The 19,457-nt window shown below is 38.8% G+C and overlaps 1 protein-coding gene across 4 annotated transcripts in view; it reads right to left on the reverse strand.

The window, feature by feature from the left end:
* Window positions 1–19,457, reverse strand: part of pex5la (peroxisomal biogenesis factor 5-like a) — a 78,901-nt gene that overhangs the window by 25,632 nt on the left and 33,812 nt on the right. For 2 of the 4 annotated variants that reach the window (XM_047586126.1, XM_047586123.1), the window contains exons 2-5: window positions 14,800–14,904; window positions 6,608–6,719; window positions 1,813–2,022; window positions 22–145 (exon numbers count right to left, since the gene is read on the reverse strand). In XM_047586126.1, the coding sequence (XP_047442082.1) occupies window positions 22–145; window positions 1,813–2,022; window positions 6,608–6,719; window positions 14,800–14,904 (551 nt within the window). The remainder of the gene's footprint in view (window positions 1–21; window positions 146–1,812; window positions 2,023–6,607; window positions 6,720–14,799; window positions 14,905–19,457) is intronic. The other 2 variants (XM_047586125.1, XM_047586127.1) reach the window with 2 other exon arrangements.

A 19,457-nucleotide genomic window follows, 5' to 3' on the forward strand; every position in this document is an offset into this window, starting at 1 on the left:
TGTACAAAGGTCAGGACCTACCACAGAAACTCATTGGATGAATTTTTAGAAGAACGCCGTCTCTCCAGCTTCCATTTTCTGTTGCCATTTCTCTCAGGGTTGGGGTTCAGTTCTTCCCATTTATCCAGTGAACCAATGGTAACTGCTAACAGTACGAAACATCAAGGAATAAAATACAGTAAATTCGTGAACCAGACAATATTAAACAAGACAATCAAAACCTCCTTTTCTAAATCAAATTAATCACTTTGTAATTTCCTTTAACTTTGTGAAATAGAGGAAAACTAACACATCAATTGTCATTAAGGAGTTGCACTAATTTAAATGAAATAGTTATTTTTCCATTTGCCAAAACAATTCACACTATTCAAATCTAAAAAAAAAATAATAATAATAAAATAGAACATCTGCCTGCCTTTCGAGGAGGACATGAAGTTTTGTCAATAAATGAGGCCTGAGTTATAAGTGACCCCACTGCCATGAATAATTCACCAGACCACAGTTTGACTCACTCTGCACAATAACTTATCAATGAAGACTTTAACCTTTCCAACCGACAAATACAAAAGTAATTGGCAGTTTCCCCATAATTTAATTTAAGATGATTCATTTCAATGCAGTAAAATGACTCAGCCCTCCTTTGGTCAGTTCGAAGTCTGAGGGTCAGCTCCACAGGAGGATGGTGGGAGTTCTCGTTGTTTAGGGTGTGTAGGGGTGTGGAGTGAGGGGCTGATGTGAGATCTAACCTGGATTTATATGCACAGCATACCTCTACAACACTCCGCACCACCCACTTTAAATTTCTACTTCCATTGCTGGAAGGTGGGCCGAACGAGGCCTATGGGATACTTTTCTGGGTACTTAAAAGTACCTCCTCTACAGTCGGTCCGAAGTAGGTGAATTGGGGTCAAAAATGTGACGTGACTGGTCAGGAAAAAAAATCAGCACAATGCAGCTGCAGGTACAAAACAGGATGTTTTGACTAGAGAGACGGTACTGACTAGGAGTAAGCTGCTCACTTTCAACTCTCTGCTCTCGTGTCAGTACATTTTTTTAAATGATGACTGGAAAAGTAATGTCATTCTGGACCAACCCAGAGGTGAAGGCTTTTCTGTCCTTGTTGGGGGAGGACAGTATACAGTGGGAGTTGGACGGGACCTCTCGGAACGACAAGGTTTTTCAGCGGATTGCGGCTGAGATGGCCAAACTTGGCTTTATCAGGACGGTAAGACAAATGAAGGAGAAGCTTGAAAAATTTGAGATTTTTGATGTGGTAGGTGAAATGCTTAACAGCAGAGCAGGGTCCCTCACTGTAAATTTAACAGATGCAGCCATATTCTACAGAATAGGTCAGATAAATAACTTAAATAACGTATTTCAATCTCCATTAAAATACTGCTGCACAATGTGCTAACACACATGCAGACAAGATTACATTTTGACTCACTCAGTGTGCTGACGGTTGACTTTTTTTGTGACCAGCTGATGTTATGAGTGTGATATAATCAAGCTAACATTAACCTTTACGAATGTTGTGAGTAGCATTGCTACAACAGATGCAGTTGTCACAATTCATTAACAATAATATTAGTATTATGAACATTTTGACAGCACGTTATCAAACAGATGCATATGCTTGTCTTTGTGTGCTCATATAAGCTAAAGTGTTTCCCCCGTTCATGTTCTGAATTTTTGTGCAGTAGACCTGTCGCTTCACTTGCTTCCTACAGCATCTGTACCTCTGGTACCTCAGTGATTCAGTCTCTCTGACTGGAGATTGTGAAACATCCTAACTTTACATTCTGTCTCTACCTGAGTCTATTGATGCCCTCTCTGGGGTTCGCATGCTTGGTCCAGTCTGTTCAACTTCCACCTGGATCAGCTCTGTCTCATCCGTCTTTTTCCTGTGTGCGTTATTCTTCTGCCCGTCGCCCCGGGATGCTAGGGAACTCTTCCTGTCCTTGCTATTCCTCCTCTCTCCAGGTTCACTGAGATCTAGCAGGTCCAGTGTTGAAGACAGAACTGTGAGGGTGTGACACTAGGTTAGCATCCACATTTCAAAAACGAACTTGCATATAACCAATATTTGTAAGCAGACTTCTGTGTGGCAAATGATACACAAATCATGAACAAAGATACCTTCACAAGAAACCTCGCTGAGGCTCCTTGTGAAGGAGGAACCTCACTGAGACTCCTTTAACCTCACACTCTCTTCAAATGTTGCTAGACCCTGTGGTAAGCTCGTTCAGTGGAAACACGGCTTAATATGCGAAGCAGAGCTGTCAAGCTTGAAATTTGTTACAGCACACACATAGACATTGTGGACGGTTCATGATTTGTCCCTCCCCAAATCAGTGAACAGCAGGGCTGTAAATTGGTAGTTAGAGAAGTAAACTTTGCTCTGTGAAGTCATTGGTTCGAATCCCTTTTACCTCCATGAGGTAAAGGTGAAGTACCTTAATGAAACACCTAACGTGTGTACAAATGATGGTTTAAATGCAGAAAACTAATTTCTTTGTTGTGTACATATATCCAACAAAGCTGGTGTTCATATTTACTTGGTATTTGTTGATAGGAACTTACCACTGGTGACCGGGAGCACCCAGCATGCTGTTTTGGAGATGCTGTGATCCAGTCATCTGGCTATAATTATTAGGCCCTTGTCAAAGCTAGATCTAACCATGCTAAATTAACAACTTGACAACTTGCTTGTTTGTGTGAAAAGAGTATATCTCCTCCCAGTTTCATCATTTCACGTAGATTCGGAGTTACAACATTTTTGACATCACTGTCTTTTCATGAGCAGCTTGTGTTTTTTACCAGTGCTGAAAACTCTTCAGGCAACCATCCTCAGAAATGGGTCTCCTTGATTTGTAATTGTACTTGTCATCTAAAGAGCACAAGGCATGGAAGACGAATATACTCTAATTACGCAGAGATTTCAGTCAACAAATGTCTCACTTGGTTGTCAAGAAACAGCAGCAAGCCAATTATGCAGTCATGTGCCTGTAATTTTGAGCTTGCACTGCACAAAACGCACAGCCAGGGTCGGGAGTCAAAACTTTGTCGTTTCTTCAAATAACCAGTGCAATTCTGTTTTACTGAAGTTATTGACTGTCTTCAGTTTCACCCACCCACTTTTTCGCCTGCTGTGACATGTATTTAGTTCATCTATTTTCTTGTAATTATTGCTTGAATATAAAACAACGCAATATAACCGCTAAAGGTGCAAGATGTTCATTATAATGTAATTTCACCCCATTTCTCCTGTTTTAGATTTATTTCAGCTGCCAAATAGTGCTCATGCAGCACTGTTTTTATTTTTGCAGAAACTAACTGCAAACGCAGGTTGAAAATTACAGCAAGGGCATACATTCAACCATAAATATCCTACATTCAGAAGGACAAAATGCTGACTTGACTCAAACTACAGGAAATCACTACAAATATAAAAACAGAAAATCAATAAACAATACATGAAAAGTGGCTGTAAAAAGTTGTGCTGCTCAACAAAAGGCTCTGTCCTTCTTTTTCTGGGTCTATAGAGGACAGAAAATATGTGAAAATGATGTTTCAAACAATAAAAAAGATATAAGTAAAATAATAAGACCATTAAAATAAATGATTAACTACTAAGAAAGACTAAAATAAAAACTTGAATCTTAATTCTGACACTGTGCTCTCCTCTTCTGTCCACCTCATGGTAAAAGCCTGGTATTCTGCATTGTGGTTTAACCTCAGGGGTTTCATAAGGTTTGTTGTGTTGCCATAACTCAGTAGTTTAAGTTATTTTCCACTGTTTTCCTACATGACCTCGAATGGCTGAAGTATCGAAAGTATCGATATTTTGATTTGCGAATCGATTTTAGAGCATAAAGAAGTGGTATCGGAAGTGTTTCAGTATCAACCCGCATATCACTAGTTAGCATATTTCAAGGGACAAGGGCTTTGGCAAGAATGTACGAAGAAAAGGCATATTTTAGAGAATGTACTAACACCTTTACTTCCCGAGACTGTGAGTGTTATTTTAAAAAGTTGACTGACAGATCGGACTGAATTCACCTACCATACCTTTCTACCTACCTACACCTACACTCACTCACTGGAAGGAGGATTTAATCATAGGAGAACACAGAGGGGACGACGTCTCATCTGTCAAGTGAAGTCTCTCCAATAAAGATACTACAAGAGGTAAGTGGAACCACTAACGTAGTAAATGCAACTTCTGCTTGGACACCCCTGAAATATAACTAATGGTTGCGTTAGCTCGCGGTTAGCATTAGCATGTATCACGAATCCTCAAAATAATGATTAACTTAACGTTATTTCAGTCACAATTTAGCCTAATCTAACTCATAACCTTATCCAGGCTGAAAATGGTGATGTATTAGATATCTTACCTGATGTCAAATGTGCGCTGCAAACAGAGAGGTGTTGATTGTGTCACTCCAATCTTTTCTTTTAATCGCGTTCAACCAAAGTCGCCTACGACTCAGTGGCTGGTGTGCGTTATTTATTTATTTTTATTTTTTGCTTTTTCGGTTTTGGTCCTCAAAAATACAGCAAGACATTTTCCTGGTTGACAGTGACAGTGTTTTTTGCCTCAAGCTTCCATATTTTGCCTCCAGCTAACGCCGTGACGTCACTGTGACGTGGTCATGATGGGGTCATTTTAAAGCCACTTTGCTATTACTGCTCACCTCACTCAACACTGAGCCCCAATTTCCAAAACAGTGAATCACAATCTGTGCTGTATAGATTCATGCAATGAAGAGTGAAAACAGTGGACACATTTGTGTCTGTGGTCTTTAAACTGTGGTGGAAATTTCATTAACATATGATCCAAAGGAAACTTTAAGTTCCATGAAAATGTACAATACTTCCCTGCTGTTTGGGTTATAAATACGCTAGAATAATACAGAACACCACAGGTCTTATAGAGTCTGTACTATTCTGGCCAGAGTAGGCTAAGTTAGGCAGTGATTGTGATAATGTTTTATCACTTAATTAAACTTCCTTGCTTTATGTTTTTTTTTCCTCATATGACATAAACATTTGGATTTACCATTTTAAGTTTTACTGACAGTTATTGGTGAAAGTGTAGAGAGCAGAGTTTAAAGGTGAGAGCTGTGCTGTCCCTTCAGTCTTTCTGTGATTATTTAGCTAACCAGCAGAGAACGAGCAGGGAAAGTGCTGACAAAAGAAAAACATTTGAATGCGAGTACAGAAAGGGTATTTTATACAACAAGCTGACGATGATGAGAGGCTCTGCCTAAATAAATGAGTAAATGTCTAGGGATGTTCTGTATATCCTAATCAGTGTGAGAGAGGCCCGGCAATACTTTTCAACAAGGGGATTAGGTTCTCTTAAAACTTCAGACTTGTTACTCAAATTGAAAATTTAAATGTAATTGACTAGTGTACTTCTAAACCACAGATTCCCATGACACCCACAGAGAATGTATAATGGAGTTTTTAAAATTCCAATCAGCAAAAATAGTCATTAGCTTCAGAATGATATGAAAGTAAAAGTTAATGCATCAAGAAGAGAGCACAATCATGCAGGCCTCATGTGGATTAGCATTCTTGAGCTTGTAACTATCATTCACTATTGATTTCCTTTTCTTACTAAACCTATTCCTTTGTTCTGGAAAGGCCATGTGTAAAAACTATAATCATCTTCAGCTGAACATTTTGGCTGTGGGTGCAAACAATACGTAGAGAGTAGAAAAACTGAAAAATGAGCAGTGCAATTGCATTTCATTTAAAATATCCAGTAGCATTTACAATATTTGCACATACACTGAATTTTATACTAGAATTTTGAGACTCATAATCAGTATTGTCAGGTCTTTGCCAGTGACAGCAGCAGCAGCAGGAGACAGAAGCTTGGGAGTGTCCCACATTTCTCCATATTTTGCTCGGCTGAATCAGCACAGTCAGTGGCCAGTTCAGATATGACACATGTCAGTTGTGCGTAGTTAAATTAGTCTGATGATTATTGTTTTAATCACATTATCTTGTGACTTTTGCTTCTGCTATGCTTTAATGGCACCTGGATAAAAAAAATTAAATTTCAATCAAATTTGCATTTTACAAATTTATGAATTCTGTTAAAATGTGTGCTACATTCATGTTTTCAAGGAAATGAAAAATATGTATCAGTCCTTCTTAAAACGAGACAGAAAAATCTTTTGACCTCTTTAAATCTTTGGAGTAAATTAAACTCACAGAGATGCAGTGTGCATGGAAACGCACAATAACTAATTACCTGACGAGCAGGAAGAAGGACTCTTTGTTACGTTATCCATTGACAAACCCGTTTAAATAGAGGACATAAATGGCAGGACGCATCCTGTTTAATTACTTGGGAGCTACGGCTCGTTCTTGAGCAGGCGCCATGTATCATTGGTTTCAAATGAAAGAGTTCACTCCTCAGCATGCAAACATCCTTCAATAAGTGTCAGATAAGTTTCTGTGCTGTGACACTCTGACACATGGCACAGCCAATAAAAAGGATCGTTGGCATGGTTGATCAAAACAGGATCCAATGCATCATTCAAGCCTTTTGTGTGTTAAAGGACATGATAAACAAATGATGCTATACCGGCTGTGTTGGAAGTCACTGGTCGAGAAACACCATCGCACTTGGTCTCGCAGAGGAAATCATCGATGGAAGGGCTTAAAAGGGGGCGGCTCTCTTGTTGCTCGCTCACCAACTGTAAGCACAAACAGATGAGACAGTTCAGACTCTCCACAGCATCAGGTCACCCATCACAATTCTTCTTCTCTGTTAACGTAAAGTGAAATTCTGCTCCTGATTACCTGGTTATGGCTCACATAACTGGTGTGCCCCTATACGGACCCTGTATCCCTGTATCACGAGGGAGACATTATCTATAACTCTGTCTCTGTTTATGAGGAAAATACACTTAATAATTCATTGTAGCATGTAGTCTATCCACAACAGCTTTACTTGACACAGATTGATCGGTGTGATGTATAAAGGTTAGATTTTTGAAATTAGTTTCTGGACTAGAAGGACAGGGTTAACGTGATCACTAGTGTTATTTATGTAAATACAATGACTGGAGTGAAGTATATTGAAGTGCCTTCATCTACAAGAATGGCAGCTTCTTCTGCCAAACATGTTGAGACATAAAAGAGCCTGAACCCAGGCATCAAAAGTGAGGGGATTCTTTAAACAGAGACCAAATAAAATGGACACTGAAACTGAAATGGCCTAACATAGCAGCACAACCGCTCTCATCTCAATAGAAAAAACCCTGGGGGTCCCTGGCCTCAAAACCACAAGAGAGCAGCATACATTTTGATTATTACAGTGAGTTTTGTCTTTTGACTGATTGGCAGTCAGTGCCTGGGAGTCATTGTTGAGCTCTTGTCTGAAACACAACAGATAAGGACACAACAAGGACTAACCAAAGCCGATGCTAATGAACAGTACAGTAATGGTGCAGGGCATTTTCAAGTTGTAAGCAGTTTGTTTATGTGCTTATGAACCAAAACAAACTAAACATATAGATCTCCATTGACCTTCTGCTCTACACTGCTGGCGTTATAGATGCAGAATCACAGTCACATCAGTACAGGATGATGACCAGGTTAGGGCATTGTATGTAACGTCATGAGTGCTAATTACTATTTAGATCCAGATGGGCTTGGATAAGGGAAATGTCCAGTACAATAATTACTTAACCATTACTGTTTATCTCACCATCCAAACCATGAAAGTACTCATCATCTTCCCTGTGATGCACCAATTTGTAGGCTTGCAAGTGCAGCTGCAGAATAGGTTGCGCCAATGTCATTATTTCCAGTCTGAAGCATCAATACACTCCAGGTGCAGCTGGTCACAATTTGCCAGCCAGCGCTTCATAATTTGGAGGTGAAATCCAGTTGTGTCTCAGGAAAAGAGGAAGCCACCTCCGCTGCTGTCAGCCTGTGCAGTGTATATATAATGCTGGCAGTGAGTAAACATGACATTTGCTTTTGTGCTCTCTGGGCTGCGCTCGCAAGCAGAATTTTGATGAAGGTGCTAAAAGATTAATTGCCAAGCATGAAATAGACTGAACACAACCTGCCATATGCTTGATGAAAAGTGCTGAGTGGGGGTTTCATAACATGTGTCCAATTACAAATGAGCAACTGTTATAATGTAGATGGCATTTGGTTTTTTTATTTTACTAGCTTACTGTTGAGTTCCCACATACCCCAATACTTTATAAAAAAAAATAATACTGTTATATGAACTGCAGAGAAACACATGCCTTTTGTAAGCCAAAAAGTCCCTCACATGTGTGAACATGATTCACAGCCTAAACTTCTCCTGCATGCCATCAGTTCAAGAGTAACCAAACAGCCACAATAAAAAAGAAATCTACAGTTCATGATGACATGCATGTGATATATATTTTGCTTTATGCCTCGTGCATATTTTAAGATACATTATTGTATTTAATAATGAAATGTTTGTGAAATTTAGTTTAGAAAGACTGAACTGCACAAACGTGACTTTCGCAGCAGAGATCTCTGAAAAAGTTGTTGAACTAGAGATTGTACTGCTCTGGCAGGATGCTGATCCAGCACAGATAATTAGGCTAAGTGAGTGTCTGTATTGCTTTGGTGTTATAATAAAGATCTGGTTCACTGGAAGGCTCACTAACCCGATATCACCCTGTGCTGCTGCCAGCCTATGCATTTTTGCCCAATTCTGGGCTACAGAGACAAATGATAGGATGAGAGTACACAATGGGGACTTGTTTTTAAAGGTTAAATTTATAGTGGTTTACATACTGTGCGTGTTTGGGAACAGTGTAATTGAGACTGAGTGAAGACTAAACTGAGGCTGATTCAGTTATTAGTGATGCGAAAGAAGTGCATGTTTTATTTCATCACAGCTTCAGAAAAAGAAGTCTAAATCATATAACCACTCAGCCATTGGCATTTGGTGGAGGAGATGGTTCATCTCAAAAGATTCACTGTATCAGTATTTTTTTTATAGATAACTATGCTAGTTAATTTTTGCTCAGTGAACTAAAATAGTGGCTAAAAAGACAGCTTAAACATAGTTGCGAATTAACAAATTGCCAGCTCTGGCAGTGAGAGAACAGAAACTGCTAGTTATTTAGAGAGAATAAAAAGGTGTCTTTTATGTTGATTTTTGGGTCTCGACTATATATTTCACTCTTTGTGAAAATTGGTTTCCTGAGAAGATGTGCTTTAAGAAAGTTACTACTATTTTAACCATCATTTTTAATCAAATCACATAAAATGATTCATGGCATACAGTCTGTCTACGTCTGTTTTTGTCTCTTTGACTTAAGAATGTGAGGTTCCTGGTACCTGTCCTTCCTGACAGTTAAAAAGATAAACTCATCAATGTGATTACCAGATCATTTAATTACAACTGTTTTAAGTGATTAATCAGTTTAAAATATGATAATAAAGTATTTGCATCACACTGTTGGAAGGGCAAGTTGAGTTTTGGTTACATTCAGCATTGCCTCAGGCTTCAAGAGGTATCAACTTAGTTTGTTATGGAATTGATGCATTATTGATATTGCACACTACACTATAGGTAAAAAACATTACATTTATTTCTGTTATGTTTCGTTTTACAATTCATCATTCATATTACATACATATTTTTGCTTTCTTGAATCTAATACTTCCTATGTAGCTTCAACCAAATTCATTTGGCCTCTTGTTGACTGTTAAATGCAGGCTGAGCTGGATAAATGTGTGCCTTGAAAAACTTCGAGGAGACCTGAGAACTGGAGGTAGAAAGTCTCTTACTGAAGTTAATGACATTCATAAATGCACATTCTTGCAGTGGCTAAGTGGAAGATAACTAGTGAAACATCTGTCTCAATTTTTGTGATGCTTGCCTCTGGAGGAGGTTGGAGGAATCTGCGAGTTGCATTGCATCTGCATTGAGGAGCACCGTTAAATCCCTGCGTGTTATATATGACCATGGATTTCTTTACTCAGTTTCCCTTTTTTTCTTTGTGACAAACTGACTGAAGGTCACTCCTGTCAAAGGGTGCAGCATGTGGGACATTAAGAGTGCCAGAACCAATTTAATTCACGAAACAGTCCTGAGGTTTTAAGTTTTATACGATAATGACATGCTGGCAGAGTCATGGCTGAGAGCCCTGCTGAGTCATGTTCTGATGAAAGTTGGAAGCGTTAGTCTAGTCTAAGAAAATTTGACAAGTCGCTGTGAAACAAGAACATTACTGTGATATGCCAACTAGTTTGGTGCTTAATTAAGTCACTTGTTCTAAAATAGGAACCACATGCTTCTCTGTGTTCAAGAAAGGTGATTGTTTCTTGGATTATATACAAAATTTTCCCCATAGGATGGCACTAGCTGACTTTACTGATATCCCAAACTTTCCTCTAGGATCATACACTGTGGTATACTGGCATGGCAACACTCTAGACTAACATGGACGAATATGGTCAATATAATGCAATTCTGTTGGCCCAAATCACTGATATTAATAAGTGCGTCCTCACAGAGCTGCTAACACGACTGTGCAGTAGATTGTGACAGTGCTTATGGGATATCTTTTTTGAGTTACACTAAAGTTCATAGACCACTGTATTTTAGCCTACATGATTGAAAGCTGAGTCTCAGCTTTAAAGATGTGTCTATTGTGCGGCAGAGGCTACGTAATGGAGGATACTGCACTACCTGCACCGAACAGTTAACCATCACTGTGTGTTGCTGTACTTCTTCAAAGCACGTCTTGTGATTGCTGTGGGGCCACTTTAAAAAATCTCCTCTTCCAATCATCCAGAAAATGGGGACAGAATACCTATCTTCAACTAGGGAGATGTGTCAGACACATGGCAGGTAGGATGCAAACACTAATTATATGTTCAGTCTTAACCCAGGAGAGGAGCACTTCTGAGCTATTTGCTCATTACTCTCGGTGCAGTGGGGTTACTGTTTTCCCTTCCCCCTCTGCTCCCCTCCTAATATACCTTTTTGCTCCTCTCCTATGCAGAGCATTTTGGCATTTTGTTTACAAGTGATAAGCAGCAATCTAGAAAATTATGTAATGGAAATCTTCAGCTAATTGTGCCACTTGGGCTTGACTCCAAGAGATCTCTCAGATGTTGCTGTCAAGGGAACTGTGTACCAGTTATACTTGTCAGAGCCTTGAAGGATCGAAGGTTGAGGTAAGGATAAGAGGAGGTGGAGAGGATGGCAAAAACAGAATAAATAGAAACACAGAGGGGATGGTGTATAATCGACTTAAAGCAGTTGTTTGATGAAACATGAAGTCTAAATGAGGGATGATCATCTGGAAGTGTAATTATATCAGATTCGATGGTTCAGATGCAGAGCATGTTGTGTTCAAGAATCATCAAGTTTAAATCTTCATCTGTATTTAAATGATACATTCAGCTGTTTCGTTCTTCTCAGACTGTGAAAAAAAGTGTCTGTAATTCATCACATTATTTACTCATTACAGTTGTTTTTAAGCCGTTGGTGTGGGTGGCAATGATCTGTTCTGTGTGCTCCCACGGGCCTGCATACTGGAGTTCATTTAGTTGGGTATTTTAGGACTCACTGTAATGGCTTTACGTGACATGTCCTCAAGCTGCGAAGTTGTAAAAAAAAACAAAAAAAAAACAATAAAATAAAACGAAACAATAAAATAGTATAAATGGGACTGAAGACTAGCATTACTCTATATTATTCAAATTGTCGACATACTCCATAAAGGCCAACACCAACAAAACAAGAGTTGTTTATCTATTTAATTTACCCCAAAGATGTATGTTTAGGCCCCAGATATCTCTTATTAAAAAGGACTAGGTAGTTTTTAAAAATGTTAAACCTAATGCCTATCCCTGCTGTCAATGGACGAGAGGTGGGGTACACTAACACAGACACAAACAACCACTCACACTCACACCTAGGGTCAATATAGGGTCACCAATCAGCCTAACGAGCATGTCTCTGGAGGTGGGAGGAGAATAGAGTACCCAGAGAACATGCAAACTCCACCCGGAAAGGCCCTTTTGATATAATATAATATAATATAATATAATATAATATAATATAATATAATATAATATAATATAAAGAAATACAGTTTTGGTCCAGATTCTGCCAGTGCAAAGTGAACATTGTAGTAGTCCTACAGTATATCTTCAAATTAAAGCAGCAGAACGGTTTGCTTAGATAGACTAATGCATGTGAAGTGTTATTCAAATAATTATTGCTATAGTTAGATGGATATAATGTTTCACATGACAAGTCTTCTCTTTTTGACTGTGTTCGACTTAGTGCAGTTTTCCTTGTTTTCATGAGAAAAAGTAGTATTTCTGGCACAGCTTCATCTGCTTCCAGGCTGCATGGAGGAGGAAAAGAAGTTGCTGAAAGGTCAGGACTCCAACAGCACTTGTAACAACTGTATTAGACAAATCAATTAGACCACGTCCAATAAAGTTGTTCCATTTACTGCTAGTGCTGCTGGAGTCCTGACTTGATTTTTGCCTCGACTTGGCTTGACATGTGGCGTGAGGAGCCAAGGTCTGTGCCTTAACCACTGTCGATGGCTAAGTGACATGAAGCTGGGACCTCTCAAACTGCAGCCTCAGCCACTTGAGAGCAATCATGAGTTGTGTCTGCCAGTGTGGAAACATCCAGTGTTTTGTTTGACACTCACTCACTCTTTTTTCTTATAAAAAATGATTTTAAGCCATGTAACACAAAAGAAAAATGCAGAGGTTACTGGTGAACTTAATAATCTACAAATCACAATAGAGTGTTGTACATGAGAAAAAAACAACTACCCAGTCTAAGCATACAATATTTAACGAGTGCTGACTTGCAACAACTGCTTTCTCCTGTATATGTGCATGCATATACTTTAGTTTGTGTAACGCATGTGCAAACAGCTGATCTCATTTTTGTGGCTTCTCTGTGTTGGCAGCAAGCTCAGCTTAATGCATTGTCATTTTGAACTGAAGTGCTAAGTAGTCACTTGACAGCAATGTCATGGGTGATTTAATATGACTGAGATGACAGCAGCTGTTGCTGTCATCGTTTTCAGGTATGTTAAAGGATTCCTGTAATTGTGCAGTCTGGCTGGCTAATAAAACAAAACATATTGTAGTCATGTCACTACCATGCCTTTTCAAGATAATTCAGCTTTAGTCTTTGTAAATTGGCTGATTTACAGCAATAATAGTGTATAATCATGTGTATACTCGGCTCGGACTGGCTGCCATGTTTCTACTGAAGTAGTATACCACCACCAGGATGCGCCTGTGTGCGTGAATGAATAATGCATACAACTGTAAGCGCTTTGGTCATCTAAAATAGAAATGTGCAATAAAAAAACAATTATGATTCTTTTTATTATTATTATTAATCGAAAAGACATACACATGATTTGAATTATGCACTGCATGTCATGGTTAAGGCAACGTGATCATAAATCCATATGCAAGTTCTAGTTGGTTACAGTATAACAGTGCATCGCCACTTTTTAGTAAATATAGGTGGATAATAATGTGATGGTAATGTCTTGTAGTTTGGTACATTAGGTTTATGACAGAAGTGCATGTGTCCATTCAGTTGATATTCTATATATCAAATATATAATATTTATTCAATATATTTCTGTGTTGTTGATTCATCACCTCCATAATGATGATTTCTGTGACACCGCACTGTATGCTGGAGGACATATGTCAGACTTTTGAACAAATCTCCTGATATGGCGTGAGCTATAAACAATCTTGTAACTGGAAGCTGTTAACTGTTGACTCCTTGTTGCCCTGTATACAGTAATTTATGTTATGACAAATCACAGTCTAGACATTAGAATAAACTTGACTATATGTTGCATATAAGTGTAAGAATGCTCAGTGCTAATCAAATACGTTCCACTTCAGTAGGAGCATTATCTTGGTTGTGTGACAGCTTATTAAACCAGACATTGTATTAGAAAATAAAACAAGTATGACGCATGCTACAGGTTATTAAAACATGGACAGATATACAAGAGGGCACACGGCAGCAGCACACACTCATATTGCACAGAAGCAACCAAGCACAGAGCAAGAAAACTCATATTGGCATCTGGAGAACTGACTCCAGATGCTCCACTATATTATACTTAAAAAGCAAAGGAGAAATGAAAAGCTCAGCAGTGGCTAATATAATTTACTGCAGTTTAGTACAGAGAGAACTCAGTCAATAGCTCAGTACCATGCTGTGTGGCGTAGCATTTTGGAAATGCATTCACACGCTGTTTGTGCTGAGGATTAGCTGCTTATGAGGTGTAAAAAGTTCATGAGGTTTTAGCAACCTGATTAGGAATGGGACGGGAAATTTGTGGTGACCCTCTCGTTAATCCCCTATGAAGTGCTAAATATTCAAAAAAAAATTAAGTAGAAGATCAACCAGAAAACTTGCAGAGGCTAATTGGAAAAGATAAAAAGTCACAAGGATAATTGCAGCAATTTGAGGCTACTTCTGTGGATCAGAAGATCAATCTTCACTGTTTGTGCAAATGTGGTGATGTACTTGACAGGTTTTATACCCCATAGAGCAGCTGGAAATGAAATAATTATTGCCTCTTTGTTAGATACAACAGTCATAAGGCTCAAGTGATGAGTTAGTAGACAGTGGAAGTCAGATATAGGACACTCAAAGCTTAACTAAGTTTTAAGTAACTAACACAGGAGGACGTTCCACTTAAAGGCAGGGGGTGGGGGCGGGGGGATTTCTGAAATGGATCTGCCCACCTTGGTAGTCACTGTGAGGAGGGGCTTCCCTTCTGATGACGCCTTACTTGGTATCTCCTTCAGGACCATGGCAACAGTCTTATCTGGAGCCCTAGAGTCTTTCCCCTACAACAGTGAAATCAACAATGACTTGTGTCAGGTCAGTTGGACAACTCAGTGCTTTTTGCCCCCGTCCAGGGCATCTTACAGAAATGACTTTATGATGATGGAAATACTAACGTGTGTGTGTGTGCGGCTGTCTAACAACAATAAAGACATTTCCACAACACTATGGCAATGAAAAGAGGGTCACTGCAAAATGTAGAGTGTTGACTGTAGACACAGATGAGCATGGTTGTCCACAGCAGTATGTTTCTACACTATGATGACACAATATTACACACACACAGCTCATTATACAGATTCTAATACTTTAATTGCAATATGGATCTTTGCAACTCCAAGAAATACTTGAAAAGTTAAAAACCTCAGGTCTAACCGATCACACAGTTTTAACTCAGTTAGTTCCAGTAATAAGGAGAAATAACAAATGTGAACATTATCTAGAAAATTTTGCAGTTTGAGACTGCCAAACAAAATAAGCCACTAGAAGACACTGTCTAGAGCTCTGGGGACTTGCAGCAAACATTTTAAATGTTTCTGTATGTAATAATTAATTGATAATATCATCATCTTTCATCCTCTTCACCTGCACTTGGCTGGCCTGCACAAACCATTAGCTTTCTCTCAGACATCCCTCACACATTTTTTCCACTACCAGAGATTTATCATCTTTTGTCCTATAAGTGGAGTTAATACACACACACACAAACACGTCACAGAATCACCCCACACCAAATAGCTCATCGTCCTGCAATTAAATTTGCTGACCATAGAGAGGCAAAACTGCTGTCCGTGATGGTTTGTGCATTCTGCAGACTCAGTGAAGCTGCCTGTTCAGACAGAGTGAAATGCACACTAGAAACCTTTCAGCTTGATCTTATTAGGGCTTTTCACCTTTCCACTTGCTATGAAAATGAATTATGCTTTTCTTTCACTGTTGTCCTCAACTGATCACGTCACAAAATGCATATGCCTAACCCTGAGAGAGACTTCTGTTGAAAGCCTAATGCTCTTAATAAAGTCCCAAAAGCCAACTGCTCCCACTCTCTAGATTAGACCTGCTCAGGATAAATGAACAACATTCCCCGCTAAGATTCTGCCCGGAGCAAAGCAACATTCACATGGCCAGTGAGGATTCAGAAAAACTTTAAACACACCAATGTTTTTAGTAATTTTGTCCGAGTGGCAGAGGATGCAATTTGAGCAGAGCTGAATCTCCCTTCACTGCCGTATGTTGAAGTGTAACATGAGTCAATAGTGTTTCCACCACACATACACTCAGTTTGTACTCGCTTACAGTCCTGGCAAAGCTGCAGTATTGTTTAGTTTAAACATTTGCTTCATTGGCATTATGTTTTCTCAAAATGACAACATCTAATCCATTAGAGGCACAGCAACAAACACAAATGTACAGCCAGATGCCACATAACTATATTTAGCCACAAGAAGAAGGAGGAGTCCAGCAACAAATGCATCAGTGTGGCCTGGGCGCCGCCTGCACACAAAGAGCAATGATCTAAAGAGACTGCGTGAATTCACAAAGCTTTTTCTGTTCTGTTTTGTTTTGCTTTTTTGTTGACGTGTGAGTTTAAATAAGCCCAGCTTTACTTAGGCCTGGTAGGCTTAGGCCTACTTAAAGCTGTTACACCGTATTTTATGTTTGGAAGTGCAGTGCACAACTTTGTGTGTTCTCATGTGCTGAAAATAAGTAAAACAGCTTTCAGTGTGCTGAGAGAGACAGAAAACAACCAAGAATAATTAGTATGGGAATAATAATTATCTTTCCGTAAATGGACCATTTCTATTATAACAGCCTCTACGAAAAAAAAAAAAAAAAAAAGATTTTGTTCGGGGAGATAAAATCTAAAAAAAAAAAAATAACAAAACAACAGCAATTATCCACAGCAGATGAGACTGACTGCAGCATTATGTTGTTTAATCAAATGATTGGGTGCTGTTGGTGGCACAGGACATAAAGGCTGGTGTTTGTCCCAAGGCTCAAATCTATTTACAATCTCCCAGCTACCACCGCCATGAAGTTGTCACTACAAACTAATGCATTTACTGGAAAGTATTCTCAGGTAGGAAAGAGAGAACATGCCTCACAGCAAAAATAACAACCATAAGATTCAGTGGTATTGACAAACAGTGAGTCCGATGAGTTTGTGATTCATAGAGAGACTTGTTGTCACATGCAATAAGCTGCATTTATTTTGACGGGAAGCATTGTTTCTACTGTGTCAGTAGCTGTTTTCTAAGTCTGTCCAGAATTGGTTAGAATCACAAAACAATGAGGAATCCGTCCACTAAGATGTTAACCATGGCAACAATACTAAGAAGTTAACATTGGCCTTGTCTTTCCATTAAGACGTGTTTTAAAAAAAAGTTTTGAACATCTGCTGTCCTGTTGGATGTTTTTTTTTTTTTTTTTGTACAGACTGACAGCTGTGTTTGGGCAGATACGTTCAAAATGTTGTGCAGTATTACTGCATTTCCTCCTCACTGGTATTATTTGGCACAGGTGCTGGTGAACTTAGTTGATGCCTTTCAGAAAATATTTAAAGTTTTGTAGAATAATTTGCGGGTTCTGCCAGACTGTTACAGGAAAAGCACATTATAGGGATGTGATGTGATCCAGGTAACAACCTCTAATGAGCAGGTGTGTACCTACCTGTTTTAACCTTTGTTCAGATTACCTTTAAAAGCTTATAAAGCATTGTCTTGTACATGTACACTTTCTTCCAGTGTCTGCTTCCCCATTTAAATTGGAAAAGTGACTGAAAGTCTTGGTGGTATTGATGAAAAATGTAAATGACTTATGTTGTCTGGTAATACATCTCAAACAACGCGGCTCTGACCAGTGTGACATGAAATTCAATTTTTAGGCAGATTTGCTCTATTGTATCTTCTTCCATGGCATCCACATGACCAAATTTCATTGCTTTTTATACAAAATTTGTCGGAGAGATTTTTTTTACTAGATATTTTCTTTATTAGCAACTTTGTAAAGGGGTGAATTTAACAACATGTGAGGGGCTCTGCGTGAAGGGGTTCTAACGTTGCCTTCTTGAGCTATCAAAGCGTGAACAAATAAATATTTTCAAGTCCATGATTGTCTGGCTGAGCACAAAATTGTTCAGACTGTCAGTCACTTGAAGTCTCTTGTGTCAAAACAACATTGCAGTGCTTTAGTAAAGTTGGTAAATATCCTATTTTGTAGCATCACACATCAATTGCTGCCACTTAGTTGTAACTATTGTAGAGAGTAATGTTATTTTCACTCTTTTTTTTTCTGCCAGCTGTGGTTTCGCTGCATTTTTGTGTTGTTAAATAAAAGCTCATAGTTCATGTGAAAACACATAAAAGATGGATGTCATGAGGAAATTCTTACTGCTCAAAATCAGGCCACCTTTTTGTTGTTTCACTTTTTAGTGCCAAAGTGGTGACAACTCCAACAAAAGTGGGAGAAAAAGGTGTCAGTCACTTCTGGAAAGCATTTCACTGGAAATAATATTTATTTACCTGGTTTCACCGTATTCAAGCGCGATGCTTTATCAGCTGGTTGTAATATTGCAGTGTAGTTCTTGATTTATCTTTTTTCTTGTCCATGCAAGACCTCTCAACTCCTTCATGTTTTGCTCTTAGGTTTAGAGAGAAGTCACAAACAATAGCGAGGGACTTCTCCGCAAATGGAAAATTGATCACAGTCAGGGATGAGCACAGTATACTCCAGAGACTTGAGAGGAAAATATTTGGCACACTGCTGACTGCAGTGAGCAGATATACGATGGCACACAATAATTGGATGTCTGCAGCATCCTAACTGTGACTCAGAGAGATTGTGTTAATAAATAAGGCTGATGCACTCTACACACAGGGCCACAGTCTGGGCTTCAAACCTGGGTTCTGTACATGCACGTGGTTCTGACAACAAACAGCAAGTGGTTTGAAATAAATAAATAAATAAATGACCAAAAATGCTCACATGGAAAACAATGGGGTGCAAAGCTTTGATTCTTTTGGTTGTAAAAGGTGCTAAGATAGACCTGGTGAAGCAACCTTTAAAAGAGAGAGCACTCAGATGTTCATACTCTGGGAATACAGTATGAGTAGGTAGATCGGTGGATCCCTTTAAAGACTCAGCACATTGCGAGATACCTTCATCATAACATCTCATCTCATCTTCTACTACCACTTATCCTCACTAGGGTCGCAGGGTCATTATGGCATGTTTCATTTATTGAATATAATAAAATGTCCTTATATGCCATCCGTTTGATGATACTTAATGTCTGCCGTACATAAATTGTTACAAAAAAGTTGCAATATTTGCTTTTAAAAGAGCATCTTGTTGTATTTCTACAATATTTAGTGCTGCAATAAAATCTTAATTTGTGGAGGAGGCACAAATGCAATAGTAGTTTACTCCAAAATGATTACCAAACACAAACTCTGCTACCAGATCTTCTTATTCACAGCCTCAGTTTTGCCACAGTACACAGAACAGATGGAATTAAAATGACAAATATGTTTTTCTGGATTTCCTGTCCTCCATA

Source organism: Mugil cephalus, chromosome 6 (assembly GCF_022458985.1).
Source record: "Mugil cephalus isolate CIBA_MC_2020 chromosome 6, CIBA_Mcephalus_1.1, whole genome shotgun sequence".
NCBI classification, from domain to species: domain Eukaryota; kingdom Metazoa; phylum Chordata; class Actinopteri; order Mugiliformes; family Mugilidae; genus Mugil; species Mugil cephalus.